We start from the raw sequence: 20,695 nt of genomic DNA on the forward strand, positions 1-20,695 counted from the left end.
CGACAATTCAATTCAAACCAAGAAAAGAAAAAGGAAACGCAAAAAAGAGATCCGTTGGCCGCCTGAAAACCAATCCTGATATTTTTTCCGTGTCGTACGCCGACCCGTTCGGGACCAAAGACCAGGGGAAAACAATCTTGTCGGTAAAATAGAAAGAAGAAATTAGCAAATAGCAATGTTCGCTAGAATACTCAGATATCGTGTAGGTTCCGTTTAAAGCGTAAAGAAAGAGGAAAAGGAAAAAACAAGAAATTCAAGCATAGGAAGAATTGGTCAAAATATTGTTTGACTGGAAACGCTTTCTGGAAAAGCTAAGGGAAAGCTGGCTCATGAAGCCACAATACAATGAGCGCTGTAGAGAACTGGACAAGAGAATTTTGATAATCTCCATTTCGGGGTTAAGGTTTCTGATTCCAAGTTGGAGGCTCTTCCGGTATACTCCAGTCAGGGTCCTGCGGGACAAACCCATCGTTGTAGAAATTTCCATAATTGTCCATTTGTTCAGGAGAGGGAAAGAGAGGACCTGCATTCACTGCACTGTTTGGCTCGCTTGTAGACGATTGAAATGGTCCCAAAAATGTATCGTAAGACGTGTAGATTGGTGGAAAATAGTAAGGTGTACCTTGGGCGGCTGGCTGGGGACCGCCGAAAAAGGGCTCGCCAGGAAATCGGCGGGGAAACCCTTGTGTGTCCAGCCACTGATTCATGCCATCGACATCGCTTTGTCTGGCGACTTGCTCCTCTGGGCCCGGGGTCGACGTTGACGTATCGAAATTCGTCCCAACTTTGTGCTGCTCTTCCATGACGCGCTGCGATCCGGGAGCAGGACTGTCGGCTGGAACGTCGCTGACATCACCACCGACAAGAGCAGCAACTTTGCCCAGCATGCCTTGGCAAATCTTCCAGGCTCGATACGCTGCAAGACTGTCATGCGACATGGCCCGCAGCCATTGCACAGCCTTCTTCGTGATCGAAAGGAGATCCGCCGCAGCACCAGGTATATGATCTGAGCGAAAGGCGAGCTCGAGCATGAGAATAGTTGCTGCCTGCATTATGTGATGCAGGCTGCACCACCACGGCGCATATCGATAAATGAAACTGGGATCCGGATCGTCTGGTAAAAGACCCATCATGCGCACAGCACCGTTGACGCAATCTTGAGCGGCAGAATTGTTGAAGTGCTTGGACTGGCCAGATTCGCGAGGGATGCGCCTCTCGATCCTGCAAAGACATGGCCGATGCGTGATCATGACGACGCTGTAGTACGCAAAGCCAAGGCATATCCTCTGCCGTGTAAAGCTTACATCTTTTTGATCGGCCAACATAAAGTCGAATTCGCTCGGAAGCTCCGACTTCCATTTCTGAAGTTTTTGATGCATGTCCTGCATGGTTTTTTGAACAGTTGCCCAGCTCAAGGAACTAATTCCAGCCGAGTACAACCGGCTCAACACCTCTCGAGTAAGCATACTCAGCTGGATACAGGAAATGTGATACAACGCATTGCTCGCCGACAAGACCCGTGACGGCACGACGCTTTCGCGGCTAGGGGACCACGACGCCGAGGACGGGTTGCTTTGAACGGACTGTGGCGTATTCTGAGAACGAGACGAAGGGGTTGGTAGCGCGACTTCAGCAGAACGAGGATCGACAATACCAGGATAAAGGGAGGCAACATTTCCGGTGTACAGCTCTCCTGATACTGGGAATGACTTTTCGTCAACAGGTAGCGGAAGTGGGGCGGTGCAATCAATCTCGGATATTCCGCTCGGACGGCCGGTCATGACATTGAGCAGCCTTTCGACGCCATAGACGCTCCACCACACGCGACAACGAATCTCTCTGGAACGTTCGGATATCCTGCTGTCTTCGTTTCGCAGGTTCAACCCTAGTGTAGTACAGTAGCGAATGGCAATACCACTCATGGTGTAAGCCCTGGTGAGAAGAAAAAGAAAATCGGTGTCAACATTTGGCTCAGTTCACATGCCGACGAGCTTTTACAAAGGAAAAGGGGGGGGTTTACCGGTTGATCTGGTTTATCGTAATGAGGTAGAATGCAAGAAGACCAGCAACCTGAACTTGTTGCAGATCTGGGTGGGAAAGAAGACCGTCACCATCCATTGCAAGCATGCGGGCTCTGGTAAAGTATATCAGGTGATCGCGTTCATCTCCCCGCCAAGCTGCTTTGACGAGGTGAGAGTATTTGGCGGCGATAGCAAAGACGAGATTGAGAATTGCAAGCCACTTTGGTCCAGGCTGGAGGATTTCTGAAGACCGGAGAGATGCCAGATATTTGTCGAATTGGGACTTGAAAGTGTGCTCGCCGAGGAAGGGATGTGCGAATTGGACATTGTCCAAAAAGCATTTGAACAGCAATTCCGCAGTTTCAATAGGAGGCAACTCGTAGGCATCGACTTGCTCAGTTGGAAGGATCGTCATGTCATCCAGATGATACGTAGATTCGCTGATCGAAACGTCATGGTGAGTCTGATGATCCTGCTTCGCTTGAGCTTGTTCAGCCATCCTGGAAGGAGTGGAATTTTGATTGGCATCATCCGGGACGTCATCCCGCGGCAAATTAAACATGGTATGTTCCTTTAAGCGTTGGGTCCATCGAATCTCGGAATTTTTTCCAAGGTAGCCAGTCGCTCTCGTGGCTGCGGAACGGTTGTGGTCCTCTTCTACCCGATCGAGAGATTGGTTTGATCCTGCACCAACTGAAGCCTCGTATTCCTCGCCATTACTCTCGTCATCATCTGCTTCAGATTTGAACCGCTTGCTCGAATAGGTGGACTGATTATCCGGGGTGATGTCCTGCAGACTTGGTCAGACCTGCTCCTCGGGTTCCAGTTTCTTTTTATTTTTATTTTTGTCGTCTCTCAATCTCCCATCTCTCTAATAAGCGGAAGAAACGTACGCGTCCTAAGGCCTCCTGTATCGCAAATTTATCCTCTTCTCCAAGACGAGTGCTCATCTCGGCAAGCAATCTCTTGCATTCTTCAAGTTGCTGGACTAGCGCTTCGTTCTCTCTGTAACGATGGCAGCATCAGCATAAGAATAGAGATGGCAAGATATCTGAACTTCAGTAGAAACCGTACCTTTTTGCCCGGTCGCGCTTCCCGCCCGCATATACACAGGAGAGACCAAACTCCTTGCAATGGCGACATGTCGGTCGCTCTCCGCTGCATCTTGTCTTGCGCAAACGGCATGGCTCACAAGCATGACTGACACGCCGCCTCTCATCAAGGCGCGAAGAGTGTGGACTTCCACTCTCGGCATTCGGTCTCTGTACTCGGGGAATGGCAACTTTTCCGTACAACTCTCCTTGGACCGAGGGCTCCGAGATACTGCAAGTTTCAGAGGGGATGGAGCCAGCTCCCAATGAACTTGTGAGGTACCCAGGAGGATCGAATTGTTGCGGGGGGTACTCTGATGCCCGGTGTTGAGCGGCTTGCTTGGATCCTAGTGCCATAGTGTGGCTTGAGAGAAGGGGCACCCCTATTATTTTCTCCTGCAGAAATCGAGAGAAACGGGCAAATAGGTGCAAAAATTCGAATTGACGTCGGATTTCGAGATGCAGGACGATTAAGCCGTCGTGGTGGTTCCTGGGGCCAAGAGGCTCATCATAGGTGATTGGGTATATGATCGAACGCGATAAAATTGCTGTGGCTGTCGAATGGGTTCGTCACCGACAAAAGAGCATTCGGGTGGTGAGAAAGTGCTGTGGCGATACCTCTTTTTTAATGCGGAGGAATCTCCGCATTGACGTGTGGCCAGTGGAAGCTGACGTGTCCGAAACAATTCAGGTTATGTGGGACAGGCTCAACTTTTGATGTTTGAAACAATGTGGCGCTTGTGTGATTGACTCATTTGGTGCACGTGAAGCGTTTTTCTACTTTGTAAGCAATTTTTGACCACCAGAAGAAAGACTTTGTAGGATCCACGTGATGCTAAATGTTTGGTTCGTGATAAAGGATTGAGTTGCTGTATTTTGTGCTAAATCCACCGCACTGGATGCAGAATCAAGGGAAGATGGAGGGGGAACAGGGATCGAGGGGCAGCACGTTGCCGATCCGGGAGCGGGAACCCTTGGATCTTCTCTGCCCGGAGTAATTACCCTGCACCCGAATAGTCCTAGAAGGCGGGGCAGCGGGCAAATTGGCCACACGCCCCATCATCCCTATGAGCAGCAAATTTAACTTCATCATCCCCCAACCATACGCAAGAGCCTAATCACGCAGCTTGTGCCTGGCGATCTTACTGTGAGACGTAAAGGGATTTGGACCTTTCCAGATAAATCTGTTCGTACTTTTTATTTTTTTTGGGTCCGTCCCAAACATTCGTCAACTAACACTGATAGTCGATTTTATAACCACAAGGCCTTCCTTGTTTACAATCATGTGTCGTCCTGCCACGTGTGGGACATGTGGTAAGTAGCATCTCCCTCTGCTAATTTTGCATTGTTTCTTTTTCACTCACGAATGATTATTTAGGCCTTAGAACATGGTGAGAATCTCGTCTGTTTGATTTGATCTTGATTCTTGTTTCATTAAAACTTACGTTTTGTTTTCCATCTTCATCAGGATCGGCTGTGGCCTCCATATTCCTTTGGCCATGCAGGGCGTTGCGCCAGAGGACGCTTGCAAATGCGAGCCCAAGGTCGTTGTTGACGGCAAAGAGTATCCGCCAATGGTCCGCCTGTCCTGAAGGTTCGCGCTCATGGTCGGACTTGCGATCATGAGCGGAGTCCTAATCTATAGGTACATATGCTGGCGATGAACGGTCTCATCTTGCATAAATTGTTTCAATGTTCTTGTTCAATTATCTTGCTCTCTTTGTCTAGCTTATAGCGAGTGGGGGTCTGTTGCTTTCCAATGCGTCATTGGAGGGTGCCAGGGGGCGTTGTTGGTGACGACTTTATTAGGAGAAGGAGCAATAGATTGGTGAAGGAGTTGAGGTATGTTGAGGTTTGTCAGTTGCATATCAGGGGGCGTTATAAGCATCTGAGCGGAGCATAACATTGAAACATCTGAATATAACAGAGCATTTTTTCGACAGAATTGCATTATCTACTGAACTTATCCTCATCGCAGCATGATCGCATTGATGGGTCGCCTTTTTCCACGTGCCGGCAATACCGCCAGCCAGGGCTATAGCCACCACCTGGATTATATCAATGAAATTTACACAAAATTAGATAGCTCACTCACATCCGGCTCCCCTTCGTCTGCGGTAGCATTTCCAGATTCTTCCACGTCCATCAACACCTCTTCCTCCGAACGTGTCTGTCCACCGATATCCACATCTTCATTCTCCCTAAATCCCCCATTCGACTTGTGCCGTTTCGCTCCTGCAGCTGCCACCTCTACACTTTCTGTCTTGACTCCGTCTTTTCCTTTTGCACTTTCCTCTTCTGCGCAAGCATCGCTTTGACTCCGTCTTGCCCAGCGGCATTCTGACGGATAATCGCACTGGTTCCAGCAATCCCTCTCTTCTGTAGGATCAAGCGGCAGCGGCATAACATCATCCTGCATGCGACGCCATTCTGCCCACTTTTTCCAACCTGCATAATCGAACCGGCTCCGACATGGCCCATGTTTCTTCACCCTTCCCGTTCGTCGACTCTTTGTTTTTGTTTGGACAGAACAAAAGTAATGCCCGTCTTCTAAACACCGGCGCGTGACTGCCAGAGAGTAAGTTGAGCGGCACACATGACACTTCCATTTCCACGGAACAGGTTCTGCCGGAGGCGAAGGCAGAGGCGAACAAGGAGGGGGAGGCGGGAGACGTTCACAGTGGTTTTCATGGGCGGTCCGCTTCTTGGGGATTGTTGACGTCGGTGGAAAAGTAGAAGTTGGCGGGTCACTGGACCCTGTAGGACTGGATCTGGGCTCCGATTGCGCTTGCAATTGCGAGTTCTGCCTTATCTGTGACCGCGTTTGTATTTTCTTCGACGGAGATGATGGTGCAGACACAGGTAGCCAGCTGGATGCGAGAGAGGATGCGAAAAAGGGCTTTTTAAACCGCGTCAAATCCAGGTTAAATATGCTGCCAACCATTTTGCTTTCGTTACTTTTGAAACTCAGGTTGTGATATGCTTTGTGATATTGTGATCCTTACAGGAATATGAGTTGGAGTCGTCGAAGCTGAGAGAAGCCGAGAGGGGAGGGAAGGAAAAATGAGGAATGAAGTTGCTCTTCCTGATAAACCGTCGCAAAGCAAAGAGTAATATTGTTGCGAAAGTGCCGTAATAAACGTAATATTGTCACAAGAGAGACCAGCTCTGCGGTTGGGTCATATGAATTATACACTTCGTACAACGATCGAGCAGAGGGATCTGTCTCATTCGTAGAGCGATTAAATATGTCAGCCACAGTCCCCAGGAGCAGAACCGCTCCTTATTCATGCCCCGCTTGTTATTTTTGTTGTCGTAGACCGTCAGACTGGAAGCATAAAGTTGAAAGAGATGGCCTCCTTCCCCTGGATTCTTTGTTGCATTCTTATCATTGTTTGGCGTCAATTGGAGTTGCCAAAGTTAGCAAGCGGGTTCATTTCTTTGAACTCGTGCTAGATGTTCAAAGGCCCATTGTTTTGATAGAATGCCATTATTGAACAAAAAACAACAGCTGCATAATGAAATCATTGGTGTGAACAAAGAAGCATTGTCGAAGATGAAGATCCTAAAAATAGCGGGCAACGGAACAAACATATTCACTAACTGTCGGCGTATCCCTGAGCACCGATATTTTAAACCTTTGATGTTTTCATAAAACTTTCTTTTATATAGTTCTCACGTTTTTGAATTCTTTTTCGATGCTTGGCATTTGTGGATTGTTCCATTTCAATGAGTAGAAAGTCATTGTCCATTTCCGGGCCTCGAGGAGCTCTCTTGCCTGTTGTCATCGATTCAAGCATTTCATGATCAATATATAGCAATGAATTTATAAAAAGAGAGGCACTGGAAGTGGTAGGAACTGGAAAGTCACCATCCGGCATGGAGTACCCTATTCACGTGAACAATTTCAGCATCGGATTTCTTTCATCCAATATGGCGTATCAGTTCTTGATCAGCTCTCTGATAACGAAATCGAGGCTGACACAAATCGCGGATGTTTAGAAAGAGAGGTATCTTGTAGACGTGATCATATCAATTTCGTCATAATTCGCAGCATGGTGGCACGGCGCCTTATCTTTCACAAATCCCAGAAATTTTGGAGAGCCTTCATTGGAATGTCGGTTCGCTATGTGCCATGGAGGTTTCCCCGGCATATGTCTTGCAGAGTAATCTTTAGAACAATAAACCGGTATGCAAGAAAGAGGAATGCCAAATTAGGTGACAGAAGCTTATCTGTAACTTAAATCTAGGATGTTACCTGTCCGTCTCCGACATCCCTGGCACAAATCGTATGCTTTTTAGATATTGTGATAGTCCATTGTGCCATTCACCTCCATTTTTGGGATGACGATTTGAATGGCGCGAATCAAGGATTCCCCATTGACGGGGGGGAAATGAATCCGATAGACAAGGGGAAGTGTGCACTTCGGATATGATGATGATGATGATGATGATGATGATGACACGGGAACAAAGACATCAATGAACAATGGATGGTCATTGATGTGATTAAGCGATATTATTGGCATCAGGGATGTTGTGTCAAGGATTAAAGTTGCATTCGACGTCATTATATATCTGTAGTCGCTCTGAAACAACCAAGGGTTGGTACTGTTATATCTCTTATCAGGCTCGCGTGCGTAGTTGTCAACCGGGCCCGCAGATAGGGAGTAGTAAACGGCAGAAGAGCTGCCAACGAACTTGCTTGTTTACAAGGTACTGCATAGAGTAAGTCATCATGTACATATCCTGAGGAGTAAAGAACACGCAGGATTAAGCTATCATGGCGCTGGCCAAGCCAAGAAGTGGTTGCATATATCGGAGCCTTCAAAGCACCATTTAACGATCCCCCAATCGAACACGTCAGTAGATCCTTGCCTCAATGGGTCCCGGGACGGGAATTTTTGAGCGTCTTAAGCACCTCATGAACAGGGGCATCAAGCGGGGGAGAAAAAATGAGAAACACAAGCACGGCCCCCAAGTGGGTGGTTTTTGATATCTTGCATTGCAGATCCACACGCGTCGGGTCCGATGAGGGGACGCGGCATGTCACAGACTTCCTCGTGGAATCAAAGGGTCTGTGAGCAGATGAAGCATGAGTGAAATAGTGATCAGCCAAAGGCTAGAGGAAGAGAGAAAAGGGAGTTGATTCGACTAGAGTACTTTGTATAGTGTACTGTCGCGTGAAATAACAGGAGTCTGACATGGGCGGTTTTCTGCCAGGCCGATATCGCAGTACAGTCTCTACTTGGTCTGCGGCTTTTCGATATAGCGATTGGACTCTCCGTATGTGAGTACCTTCGTACATTGGTGGCAGAAGTTTCAGTTGCACCCCAGACACGTAAGACGGCCAGTCATTGTACAAATACTCCGTATGAAACTCCCCCACTTCGAGCTGGAAATTGGGGTAATAAACGCTATCAACCTTCTACGAAATTTCCATCTTGCTCTTCTTTTTCCGAGGAAAGAATTCGGCCAGTTACATTGCCGGGAGATTGAGTGAGCGTGGTAGCTTAAAAATTTTGCCGAGATGAGGATGACCCTTGCAATTGCCAAGGGCGGCCAATCACATCTCTATCAGACCACCGGTAGTATCTCGACTCCAGGAACTGAAAAAAAGAGTCGGCCGAGGAGAAGGCAAAAGGAGTGGCGTGTAGCGCTAGGTAGACCAAGGGTTGCTGGGAAAAGCAAGAAGCACAAGACGACTGCCGATTATGGGGGGTTTGGCGATGTTCTCTCTCTCGCCTGTTGCTAAAGCATTGGTGTAAGCTGGGGCAAAGATAAGGAAAGGGACCACTACGCAAATGCCAAGCGTTTAAGTGCCCGATATCTTTTCCACGCTTTACCAACTAGGGTCACATGTGATCGCTGCCTTTACGAGTACTTTCAAGAGAACCCACCCAGCACAAGCCTGGGAACATCTGATGGTCGCTTTGCTCAAAACTGTGCCCGCGTACTACGTAGTATTTGAGTGTTGGAAATCTTACCTAAGGATCCTAAGGCGGTACTGGATTTCTGCCTGGCACCGTGGTACAGATTTAGGTATATGATGGTGTTCTTCCAAAGTCGCTGCAAGAACAGGGCCGAGTTGTCCGATGATTCTGCGCCCTGCCGGCTTCGGCTGGGGGAACATGACATCAGTCGCTCATTTCTTGGCACCAGCCAACGTTCCCTCACCAGGAAAAGAAAGATGAGAAGGAATTTCGGAAGCCATCAGGAAGCTAACTTTGAGTGGAGAGTTGCCGTACGTAATAATCCGCCACTGAGTATGGAGGTATTATCACCAGAGGAACATCGGCCGACTCCGCCATCCTGATGTGTCCCCCAAATTGAAACAAAAAGGCGAACGGGGCCTTTAAAAGGCAAATACGCAGCAAGTGAAAGACCACTTGATGCTGCATCATTGATCTCTTTACGTGCATGTAGGTAGGAAAGAAAAGGCACAGCCGGAGCACACGGCGAGTCGATTCCCCGCGAGCGGCGTTTGGCCAATCAGATCAAGGGTGAAGGTAAAAGCAGCATGTACTGAGATACTTGGTGCTTTACTGCAATCGACACCCCATCGCTGTGTCCCACTTGTGCATTCCTCCCTCGCTGGCAACACACAAAAACCCCCCCACCCCGCGCTATCCCATCACGCCCACCAATGCAAATAGTTCCGTAGTTTTGGCCCATCTTTTCTAGAGCCGCTCCGAATCTTTCCCTTGTCGCAAATGCCCTCGACCCAAGGACACTAAGATGACAAAAGGAGTATAGAGGGTGTTCATCCTTTTGATGGAGTCCATCCCTAGTCCGCCGCTGCCGCTGCTGGTGTGGGCAGATGGTAAATGATCCCGGTACCGTAGTTAGGTTTATCAGTACCCAAATAATAGTTCAGACTCGTACCCAAAAAACCAATTCATCACCATCATTGTCAGCTTTTTTAACACCTCGTCGTCGACGTCGCCGCATTTGCTGCTGCGTCTCGAGTGTAACGGCCGGCCCTTATTTCCATTGCACTCAATTGCGGTCGTGCTGTCCTCGGAGGCACCCTCTTCCCAATATTCGCTCAGTTTGCCGCTCCATTTGATTCAAACGGTTTCGGAAACCAGTAATTTGAGTCAACTCTTGTCGACGGGGCGGATTATCTCCAACGCCAGCACAACTCTTCCCGTTCGTCAAACACCTCCATAGTTTCAGATCGCAGGACCTTTTCAGCGTCATCATGTCCTACTCCTGGGTCGGTGCGCCCACACCGTTCAATGGAACGGAATTCGAAGGCGGAGACTCCAGTAAGCACTTTTTTTTTAGTCATGGTTTTCACGAGGCTGGAGGTTGGGGCGGCATGTGACAAAATGATCAACTGAGCTGCTTTTTGCTTTCCACCTCGGTGGCATGGCGAATTATTCCATTATTTGTTCCTGAAAAACAGAAGCTAAAGGATTGTCACTTTCAACAGAAACGGAGAATTTGAACCAATGGTTCCAGTCGGGTGATCAGGCGTACATTATCATTGCCTCGGCGATGGTCTTTGTCATGGTTCCGGGTCTGGGGTTCCTCTATTCTGGACTTGCGCGAAGAAAATCTGCTCTGAGTATGATTTGGTTGTGCATGGCCTCTTTTTCCGTCATCACTTTCCAATGGTATTTCTGGGGTTATTCGCTAGCATTTAGCAAGACGGCCACCAATGGCTTCATCGGCGACCTCACTCACTTTGGTCTAATGAAGACACTTGGCGCTCCCAGCCCTGCCAGTCCCCTGATCCCAGAGCTTCTCTTTAGTTTCTACGAGGTAATGATGATTTGGCATTCTTGTCTGTTCCCTGTAATAAGCTGACATCCTCGAAGATGCAATTCTGCGCCGTCACCGCTGCTATTGTCATGGGCGCAGCTGCAGAGCGTGGTCGTCTCGTGCCCGCCATGGTCTTCATTTTCTGCTGGGCCACACTTGTCTATTGTCCACTGGCCTGCTGGGCGTGGTCGACGAATGGATGGGGATTCACATATGGAGTCCTTGACTATGCTGGCGGCGGACCTGTCGAGATTGGCTCCGGTCTCTCCGCTCTCGCCTATTCGATGGTTCTCGGAAAACGGCAGGAGAAGATGATGCTCAACTTCCGTCCTCACAATGTTTCACTCATTACCCTAGGCACCGTCTTTCTCTGGTTTGGATGGCTAGCTTTCAATGGTGGTTCTGCATTCGGAGCTAATCTGCGTGCGACCATGGCCTGCTGGAACTCCAACCTGACGGCCATATTTGCATCGATTTCTTGGGTTCTGCTTGATTTCCGTCTTGCTCGAAAATGGTCCATGGTCGGCTGGTGTTCCGGAGCCATTTCAGGGCTTGTCGCAGCAACTCCAGCATCCGGTTTCATCACTCCCTGGGGAAGTGTGGTCTTGGGCATTGTAACGGGCATTGTCTGTAACTTTGCCACCAAGAGTAAGTCAAGATCGCTCTCGTTTTAAAAAAGAATCACTCTTCTAACGGTCATTAGTCAAATTCTGGATCCGCATTGACGATGCAATGGATGTGTTCGCGGAGCACGGTGTCGCCGGTATGCTAGGTCTTCTGGCAAATGCAATTTTCGGAGCGGATTATATAATTGGCCTTGACGGTGTCAACACTGGTGCCATTCCGGGTGGTTGGGTCAGTCACCACTGGAAGCAGTTGTACATCCAAGTGGCCTATATTTGTGCGACCACCGGCTATGCATTCGTCGTCAGCGCAATCATTGCCTACGTCATCAACTGGATTCCTGGCCTCCATCTTCGTGCTACAGAAGAAGCTGAATTGCTCGGCATGGACGATGACCAGCTTGGAGAGTTTGCTTATGATTATGTCGAGGTCCGCCGCGACTACCTGGCCTGGACACCAGCATCTCGCGACCCATTTAAAGGTGATCCTCAGATTGCTCAGGGTGACCGTCATGGCATTCAACAGCACAGCGAGATGCTTGACGGTCATCCTCCTCATGAGGAGGAGACCAACGGCAATGCAGGACACGAACACACTGGTGTCGCCGGTGACCGTCACGCCGTCCAAGCAGAGAAGCAAGTGCCTGGTGCAGCACAGATCTGATTCGCCGAAAATCCGCCGCCTAACTTTGTCGGTGCGGTGCTACAACCTTCCATTTCCTTTTGAATAGAGACATGCGGAGAATCCCGCATCACTTGCGCGCCTCAAATCCATTTTGGGAGAAAAGTTCTTAGAAATTCGACAAAACCCCACAAGCTGGTCAGCAAGGCGTTTGGAGTCCCGTCTGCCTCATTGGCATGAGCACGGCACAAATTTTCATGTGCTATCTATTATCTTTCGGGTTTCCTTTTTTTTTTCTATTTCACCAATACCATACCAAGTTTCAGTCTGCATTATTGTATCTCAGTTAGATATCTTTGCCTTTGTGTGCACATGAAGGAGCTGTGTATGGACACTGGAGGAGGTCATTGTTAAATATCCGAAAAGCCGGTCATCAGCCGGTATTCAGTCGTTGATTTTGCTGTACTATATATTTGTGCCTTTATACCTCGCCCTCTATGCTCGACTCTGAACTTCTATCATAGTCAAGAGAATAATTGTAAATAAATCTTGAATTATCTGGAATCGCATTTGCCTCGTACGGACCGTAAAGTCGCGCGAAGAAGTTGAATGCCGTAGTCACTGTGCTCCATTCGAATCGTCAATTATCGTCGCAGGAGTGGGAAAGTGCTGTGAGCTTTCCCATCGGCGTTGGGGTGGATGCCACGTTTATGAGGCATGAAAAGCTGGTATAGGGAATCATCGAGCAAGCTTTTCGTGCGTTCACTTGAACGACGGAAAACTGTAAAGAGCTATTAGACCTTTTTGGATTACCCAAATAAAGAAAACCTAAAGAGCTCCCTTCAGCAACCCCTACGCCAAAGGAGGATAACTTCTGAGGAATATGGCGTGTATCGCTGAGAGAGAGGGCACAGCTGCTTTTCCGTAAGGGAATATTGCGATAGTGACACACGTAGAGAAACCGCTGTTTTAAAAGCGAGACTGGTAGTGGAACGTCTCCGCTGTTTAAACTAAGTTCGCCACGCGAAGATAGAGCACTTCGAGATGCTGTGCGAAAAGGTTCCAGTGGCCAATGCAAACAACCAAGCAGCGGCGGCCTCGAGTTCGCGCAGCCGTGGAAAAAAGTTGTCTGGTTGGCAGATTCAGCAGCGTGCCCTGTCATTCATCACTGTTTTAGCACGACCGATCCATATATGGTCGAGGCAAAGCGGTCAACGCCTTGAGGTTTACTGCTCCAAAATTGCGGCTTCAGCCCCAAGTGCGTTCGTGTTTTCTGTAAATTTGATGATCAGCAGGTTATATATACGTTCAACGAGAGCTTTCAGCATACCTCATCTCGAACACGCTCTCCAAAATTTGCTCAAGAGGCGTAAAGCCTTTTACATTCTCATTGTAACCTTCCGTTGATTAAATGAGCTCTACTTCTCCCTTGGTCACCGCGTCCGCGACATGCCTCCAACGAACGACGAATATATCACCACGCTTTAGCCAGACGTCTGCAGTGTCTGTGCCTTCAATGGTGATAGGATCGGCAACATCATGCAAAACTCTGCAGAATATAACTTGATCGAGGTCAGGGTGCTCAACCATAGAAATTCCTCCAGCGGTATCATCAAGTCGTTGCAGGTTTGGGGGAAATTGTGCTAAGAAAGATGCTCTATAATGCGAATGCAGTAGTGCCTGGTGAGCTGTGAGATATTGGATCTCAGATGCAGAGAGGCGCGCCTTGACCTCACTGTTGGTGAGTATATGCAGGGCATGCTTGTCGATCTACTGTGGCGTCAGCTGAGTCACTGCTGAATAAATATACGGCGACATACTTTTGCAAGCCTGACGCGTAGGAAACTTCGAATTAAGTATTTGAATCGCTCTAGCTCTGTCTGAAGAATAACCAAACGGAAATTCATTTTAGGGTCCATGTCTCCGGTCTGCATTTCTATTGTCTCTATCTATAATCATTTTTCAATCAGTTGGGTTCTTCCTCTCAGGAATATAATTTGTCGTGCAGGGTTTCCCAGATCCAGACATACTTGCTTTCGAATTCGGTCCATAACTCTTTCTATCAGCTCTGACGGGTAAGTGAGAATTTCCGGACTTCCCTTTTCGTTGACCCATGCTCTAGTAAGAGCTTGTAGGTCTTCTGTGGCCAAGGAGCCTCCAGAGCCTCCATCAATATCAGCAAGAATATCGTCAATATCCATGACCGTCTGCGAATTGCGAACGCGAATGAAGGTGCACTAATTCCTGCCCGACGCGTCCAGAAGATCTCATATCCTGACAGCGGCATATGCCGGCGATGTCAGTAACGGATTATCTTATCTCAGAACAATCAATCCTATCATCTCATCTTTTAGCTTTCCCGAGCGGGTACCTGACCAGCCATCAGGGAACTGCCTATTTCACGGGCATACGGAGTAAGATTATCGAAAAAGTTGATCCTTCATTGCTACCCGTAGTTGATCACCTTGACTAAGAGTACCTGTCCGCTTTGGTAAACCGACAAAAACATTTGGCTTCGCTTTCCAAAGATTTAGATTCGTAAAAACTAATTGCTTTTTCGAGCCTGCCTAAACTTTTGTCTCGGGAGGATTTTCTTCGAGAAAAGGAATGACATCATGACAAATGGCACGCGGACACTTTAGCACAGTGCGGAGCACAGAAACGCACTTGTTGACGTTGTTTACACGGACACATTTTCTACATTCTTTTCAATATAATGACATTTTCATTGATTCCCAACTAATGTGCAGGTTCGAACTGAGTATCTGCCATTGTTCAGCAGAGTCATAATGGAAAGGAAATAGAAAAGGGAAATGCGTAAAAGGTATCGAATGCTTGGCAAGCAATGTCAACTAGGAAGATAGGAAATGTCTGACGATCGTCGCCGTTGTGAAACGTTGAAAGGAAAAAATAAATAAAAGAGCGTCGTTCAAAGAATTATCGATGAGCGAATCATAATGCGCCCACCAAAATATTGCTGCCCAAACGCGGCTTTCGCGTAGCACGAATAGGGTGTATGGCTTCCTGTTTGTAATGCTCGTGGCATTTATCGGTGATGCCCATTCCCGTGAATTGAAGATATAACAAAAGAAACGTGAAAAGGTGCCAAATGAGCTTGGCAGCTGTATGATGGATGCAAGAATAGAAGAAAACAACCAGACGTCTTCCTAACGGATAAAAGGGTTAACCATCTAGGTCTATGATAATCAACAGAAGGAAGTTAGTTATGAAACGTCTGTGCATGTCGAATGAAGATGCGTAATGCGACTTCATGGAAATGAAGAGAAATGCTTTCCCGAAGCTATAAAATGCGTGACCACGATATCGGCCGCATCAATGTTTCAATGTAAAATCAAGCTGCCCAAATGAACGCCGATCTATGCATATTGATGAATGGTCGTGATGAAGAATGAATAGAAGCCGGAAACGCCGAGCCGATGAAGGGATTCACAGCAGATAAAATCGGACGCCGTATATCCATATCGCCTAGTAGAAATTCAAGGGAAGTCGGAGCATGCATGCGCCTAGCAAGATGCCATTCGTCTCGCGTGCATGCGCCGCAAGTCTGTCACCCTGTCTTGGGAGGTGAAGTTGCCCATCATTGAGTCGTTGGAGGATTTGCTTGGGGCCGTTGGGCTCTCGTCGTGGAAGCTCTGGCCGAATGCATAAGTCTGGGCCCGGCCCAGCTTGGCCCGTTGACGCAACTTTCCCATGCCCCGCTCGCAGGCCAACTCATGCTCTTTAGAATCCATCTCAACATAATTTTGGGGAAAGCAACGAGATCGGTGAGCATTAAAGAAAGAACTGTATCCGCCGTCAAGGATATAAACCTCTGGGTATGTGAGTTTGGGATAGCAAGCGGCGTTAACTGCACGATCCTGTTGCCGAACAAACTTTGCCCTATTGAAGCATTAGCGATGGATCGAAATAGAGGAATGCGCCAAATAAAAGCTTTGTTTGGGATTCGCAAGAGAACAATGGAAAGGAATAATTGCCATACATCATAGGCGCTCTATGGGCGGAGTATTCACAGTGGAATATGAGCAAAGTCTTAGATGCCTTGGCCTGGTCAAAAAGCCGCGTTGCTAGAAGCTCCTTATCATTGTAGTTAATGGCGCCATTGATATGACCGCCTTCATACTCATATTCAAAACGGCAGTCGACAACGAGCGAGTCTTCGTAGAGGCCATCATATTTCCCATCCAGCACATCTATCAATGTGTCCAGGGTTATACGAGGCAAACTATCTGGTGGGTGGTCCGGAAGAAAGTGTGGCAGCTGCGGCTTGAAGTTGTCTTCGATGTCCATTATAGACTGCAAGGTACTACTGGAACACATCTCCTCTTGTTCTTGGCTCATCACATCGCCAGGATGCTCAAACATGCTAAGGGATCTGCGAAATTGCTTGCGAGGGCGAATAGCCGACCCGCTGGATTTTCGAATATGGCCGGTAATAGGAGATCCGTTGCTGCGAGCACTCGCTGCCATGGCGGCAAAAGCCTGCCTGGGACGGGGCGGAGGCATAAGTGACGCATTTGACGAAGTTTTGCCTTCTTGCGAGGGAGAGTCGGTGAAGCATTGATCCAACGTCAAGGGCGGTGAAAGTGTGGCTGCGCCAGCACCAAACTTGAACTGGGGAAGGTGACTCTCTAGGCCAGTTGTTTTGAACGAAACGGAATTGGTTGAGAAACCCTTGGTTCGAGGCAACATGGGGCGGCGAGGTTGGCTTCTCTTCGATCTATGTCACCAAAGGAATCGTCAGAACAGTATCACCCTCATGGGCTTCCGCATGTACTCACTCCGCATTAGTATTGTGCTGAGAGCTATCCAGCGGGGAGAGCCCAGAGCAAATCGGTGAAACGGCCATTGGAGTGCCTGCCGGTGACGTCTCGGGAGTCGGCGACCTGAGTTCAATTTGGGTTACTGCGAACGCCGGCTTGTGCGGAAGCGGTGATATGTCCATGATGTCGTTTCCTGGTCCTGGAGAGGAAGATGGTATCGGCGGCGTAGTCATGGTTTCTAGTCATGATAAATGGGTATACTTGGCAAAATTAAGGATGAAGAGATTTCTTACCCCGACCATCAAGTGTTCCAAAGAAATTGGATGTGAAGAGCGAACGCCGAGGAGTCGGAAGCTGTGGACTACGTTTGGTAAGCAAGGGGGTTAAAGTGGGAGACGAGCATGTACAAGAGCGGCATACCTTTGGTCGATATGAAAGTTTTGGGATAGATCGGCGGCGAGGCTTGCGGTTGGCGACGAACCTCGAACTGGTTTCATGCTGAAATAATCGGATGAAGACCTCTTCATGCTCAGATCCTTGAAGTTGAAGCTTCCCGGGCCAAACATGGCGTTCCCGGCGAGTCGAGAATGTGATGTCGGAACATTGGACATGTATCCCCAAGAACCCAACGGTAGAGGCGGAGGCTGCATGGCAGCGAGTGGCGACGAATGCTCCATGAAGCGCAAAAAAAACAGCGATGATTTCGCAATTGCGCAAGAATAATCCCCCAAAATGTTCCCAAAAACCTCTTCGGCTTGGAAAGTGAACCTATTGAGAGCTGGAGTATCGACGTTTGCACAGCAAACCTTTACTCCACTTTATCATGCGAATGACAACCAGATTAAATCATTTGATTCAACCACTTTTGTAAGCATTGACAGGACCGCTGACGATGGGTGAAGATAGCACAGAGACTGGTGGTTTTGAGGCTGCAAGATGACTTGTTCAAGGCCGTGTCTTGTCGTTGGGGTCCGTGAAGCTGAGGGTTAGAAACGTATCGGCCGGTCAGGTCAAGGATAGTGCCAGCGGCGGCAAGGGACAAAGCCCGATCGTCGGTTGTCGACCTGGGTGAGGGATGATGAGAACAGGTGAACAGATTGTGAGGAGAATAATAAAGGTTTTGAAGAAGAAGATCTTTAGAGGAAAGCCGGATGGAGAGAACAAGACGGGGCTGAAGTGGAGGCTACTCCCGGTTGTCAAAGCAACCCGAATGAGGAAGCCGGTGGCCGTATGGGAAGGTTGGAGGGGCTTTGAGCCTGACACAATGGCGACGTCGATTTGTACACGCACCCGGTGAGTTACTTACGAATGCCTACTCTTATCCAACAAGGACAAGGACACTACTATGCCAGTCAATACCTGTCTTAAGCTGGACCATGCTTGGCTGAATCTACGATCGAAGATCTCGATGGTGTCGTGCACGGGTATAGATTGGCTTATGTTCCCAACAACAGGTTTTGCTCCCTCTACAGAGAATGCTCCTTTTGCTTTGCGGGAGTGGGCTTTTGATTTCACGTATAGATCTGTACACTTATTCGGCTTACTTGCACAGGATGAAGAACTCTTGTCGGGTTGTAGAGATGCATGACTGGTAACACTCAAGAGCGATCAAGGAGTCAGTCAACTTTCCGTCGGCCAACCCAAGGTATCTGCTTGGCCCGTCGTTTACTAGCTTAACAGCGACCACCCATGCTTAAACCATAACCCCAGCTGCGATGGAAGCTGAAAGCGCTTACCAACGCAAAGATGGAGCTTACTAGGCAAGAAGAGCGTCCCCACCAACAAAGCTGACAAGAGCGCGAGGTTCTTTATTGACCAGAGGCTTCTTCTAAGAGCGCAACGGTAACTACCGCATTAGCTTTTCCAGAGGCGTCTGCAAGGTGAACTCGTGCAGATGTCTCTACTGCAAAAATGGCGCTCTGCCTTTATCGGGCGGGCTTAGATTTCTAGCTAGCACTAAGTTTACAATTCTTTTCGTTTACTCTTTTCGAACTGTTAGCCGCTTTGGCAAAGAAAATGCTCTTTTTTGCATCTGGGGTCATCTTTTATTCTGCGGCGCCCGTCGTCTGTTTCAGTACTAGTTTGGCTGATCATTTCATCTCGCTTCCCCGTTGCCTTGACATTTGGTGCTCGTTCCGACTCGGCAGCAGCCTCATTGCAGAAAGGCACCCAGTCTAACTTGGGGCCATTACCCATCGATATGGTAATACCGTAGACCAAGCGTCAGTAAAACCCTCGGTGCCGGCACAGTCCAGCAAGTGGCATGCTGCAGCTATCAACATATTTCTACATATGGTGAGTGCGCTTCCAGGACAACCCTCGGTTGTAAAGACGAACCTTGGAACATTCAACATTGGTCCGTGTGCAAGAAGAGGTGGAGTAAGTACAGCAGCCTTTTTGACTGGCAAAGGCGCATCCGCATTGGGCACGTCAATCTGGTCTTTGCTCCCTCGCTCTTCCTTGTAAAAGGATGCCGTCACCGGGTCTGAGTTTCAAGCTGTGCAGTTGATTGGCAAGAGGCTTTCCTTGGAAGATAGCTCCGTCCCGACGACATATGATAGGTGCGGGTTGAGCTCTGTCCTTGGTCCAGACACCCCCTGTCGTCACAGATATCCAAGCGCGCACCTAATGTAGTGATCCCTGTCGTTGTAGCTACGAAGCGATCCTCGAGCCCTATGGGATGTCCTGAGCTGACTGTGATCCACATGGCGCAAAGTCGGGGGTCCCGTTAGCATAGCTCTTTTTGTCCCGATGCCCGACGGTCATTCCATCCCTCAGATCGAACATGCTGAGCTCGATCTGCTCTCTTGGGCAACGACGTCATGGCAGAGCAAGTATGCTCCGTTTTCCATGTGAGGATCGTCAGGTTACGAGGAGTATCGTCATGGGGAGAGGCATGTGGTGATCAAAAACGGGTTTTTCTGCTGCTCAAAATAGAATGAAGCCCCGCACTTGGTCGGTCGGTGCGTTGCGGCTCGTTGTAAACAGTGGACAGCCATAACTTGCGTGAGCAACAGACTATCTGGCTCTCGAAGATACAGGAGCCGACAGTCTAATTCCTCGTCTTTTGCGCAGCGCACATCTGGGACCAATAACCCTTTGCTGGGCGAGCTGATGGTTTCTATCCTGTCTGACTTTCCTTGTACCTATCCAATTTCGCTCTCGCGGCACGCACCGTCGGGTCAAGGCCCACGTAAGGAACCAATCTGTCTCTGTCAGCTGGTTGCATGGCCCCCTTTGCGGGTACGGGATGAGACTATCCACGCAAGGTGGGCAGCACAGTGTCCGGGGCAACGCAACGCGTGGCACCTTTTGTCCCGGGTCTCCTTGAGTCGTTCTAGCCATTGAGAGTTCGCTGGGTTTTCGCGTAGGTTCGGGTAGTCAACAACACGAAATGCTCGCGAAACCGCGTGACCATCGGCATCGGTCCGCACAAACGCGGCCCACAAACCCTTCAAGCAACCACGGAAATGGATTTCATCGTCGGGCGTTGGTCTCTCTAGCAGAATCCACGTTAGACCCCCAGGTTCCATTGGCCATCTGGATACTGTTCAGAGAAATTTGCCTTGACTGATTTGGAACCGTGCAGCCAATTGTGGGGTCGAAAGTAAAAAGGAGCCGGGCACCCATTATCTTGTCAGGGTCCATTTTCGTTATTTTCTCGCATTGGTTTTTGCGAATGCTCCTTTGCTCCGGCTGCATTATTATGGACCGTTTGGCGGGTCCTTCTCGTTAATTTGGCCAGATAAAACGTCTTTGATCTTGGTTGAGGTAGCAACAGCTTTTA

The 20,695-nt window shown here is 48.7% G+C and overlaps 6 protein-coding genes across 6 annotated transcripts; 1 reads left to right on the top strand and 5 right to left on the bottom strand.

Annotated features, from left to right (window-relative positions):
* Positions 1-398: 398 nt before the first annotated feature.
* Positions 399-3,469, bottom strand: L228DRAFT_239393 (hypothetical protein; the record flags this gene model as incomplete). The annotated part of the gene is made up of 4 exons (XM_018331138.1): positions 399-1,932; positions 2,021-2,811; positions 2,915-3,026; positions 3,096-3,469. The coding sequence occupies 4 exons, from the start codon at positions 3,467-3,469 to the stop codon at positions 399-401; spliced, it is 2,811 nt and encodes a 936-aa protein (XP_018187981.1).
* A 1,017-nt stretch (positions 3,470-4,486) lies between these two features.
* On the bottom strand, positions 4,487-6,056 carry L228DRAFT_239394 (hypothetical protein; the record flags this gene model as incomplete). Its single annotated transcript, XM_018331139.1, has 3 exons — positions 4,487-4,516; positions 4,558-4,746; positions 5,208-6,056. The coding sequence occupies 3 exons, from the start codon at positions 6,054-6,056 to the stop codon at positions 4,487-4,489; spliced, it is 1,068 nt and encodes a 355-aa protein (XP_018187982.1).
* A 4,260-nt stretch (positions 6,057-10,316) lies between these two features.
* Positions 10,317-12,169, top strand: L228DRAFT_211185 (ammonium transporter; the record flags this gene model as incomplete). Its single annotated transcript, XM_018329888.1, has 4 exons — positions 10,317-10,383; positions 10,551-10,882; positions 10,939-11,530; positions 11,586-12,169. The coding sequence occupies 4 exons, from the start codon at positions 10,317-10,319 to the stop codon at positions 12,167-12,169; spliced, it is 1,575 nt and encodes a 524-aa protein (XP_018187983.1).
* A 299-nt stretch (positions 12,170-12,468) lies between these two features.
* On the bottom strand, positions 12,469-13,404 carry L228DRAFT_152700 (hypothetical protein). The gene has a single exon (XM_018329302.1). It carries the CDS (start codon positions 13,287-13,289, stop codon positions 12,768-12,770), a length of 522 nt encoding a protein of 173 aa, XP_018187984.1. The 5' UTR covers positions 13,290-13,404; the 3' UTR covers positions 12,469-12,767.
* L228DRAFT_283578 (GINS complex, Sld5 component) lies at positions 13,146-14,344 on the bottom strand. The gene is made up of 4 exons (XM_018336129.1): positions 14,158-14,344; positions 13,948-14,076; positions 13,458-13,897; positions 13,146-13,400 (listed from the first exon to the last, which is right to left on the bottom strand). Exons 1-3 carry the CDS (start codon positions 14,326-14,328, stop codon positions 13,535-13,537), a joined length of 663 nt encoding a protein of 220 aa, XP_018187985.1. The 5' UTR covers positions 14,329-14,344; the 3' UTR covers positions 13,146-13,400; positions 13,458-13,534.
* A 1,307-nt stretch (positions 14,345-15,651) lies between these two features.
* On the bottom strand, positions 15,652-17,585 carry L228DRAFT_268895 (putative cell cycle control protein tyrosine phosphatase Mih1; the record flags this gene model as incomplete). Its single annotated transcript, XM_018335206.1, has 5 exons — positions 15,652-16,027; positions 16,128-16,865; positions 16,927-17,146; positions 17,202-17,269; positions 17,329-17,585. 5 exons carry the CDS (start codon positions 17,583-17,585, stop codon positions 15,652-15,654), a joined length of 1,659 nt encoding a protein of 552 aa, XP_018187986.1.
* Between the last annotated feature and the right edge of the window lie 3,110 nt (positions 17,586-20,695).

This window comes from Xylona heveae, assembly GCF_001619985.1.
Source record: "Xylona heveae TC161 unplaced genomic scaffold L228scaffold_6, whole genome shotgun sequence".
Classification (NCBI taxonomy): Eukaryota; Fungi; Ascomycota; class Xylonomycetes; order Xylonales; family Xylonaceae; genus Xylona; species Xylona heveae.

What these genes read in the sequence shown, in the direction of transcription:
- L228DRAFT_152700 (XM_018329302.1), bottom strand. Translation starts at nt 13,289, where the DNA reads ATGACAGGGCACGCTGCTGAATCTGCCAACCAGACAACTTTTTTCCAC.
- L228DRAFT_283578 (XM_018336129.1), bottom strand. Translation starts at nt 14,328, where the DNA reads ATGGATATTGACGATATTCTTGCTGATATTGATGGAGGCTCTGGAGGC. An exon ending in TGGACCGAATTCGAAAGCAA is followed by an intron (nt 14,077 to 14,157) that starts GTATGTCTGGAT and finishes AAATGATTATAG; the next exon opens with ATAGAGACAATAGAAATGCA. An exon ending in TACGCGTCAGGCTTGCAAAA is followed by an intron (nt 13,898 to 13,947) that starts GTATGTCGCCGT and finishes ACGCCACAGTAG; the next exon opens with ATCGACAAGCATGCCCTGCA.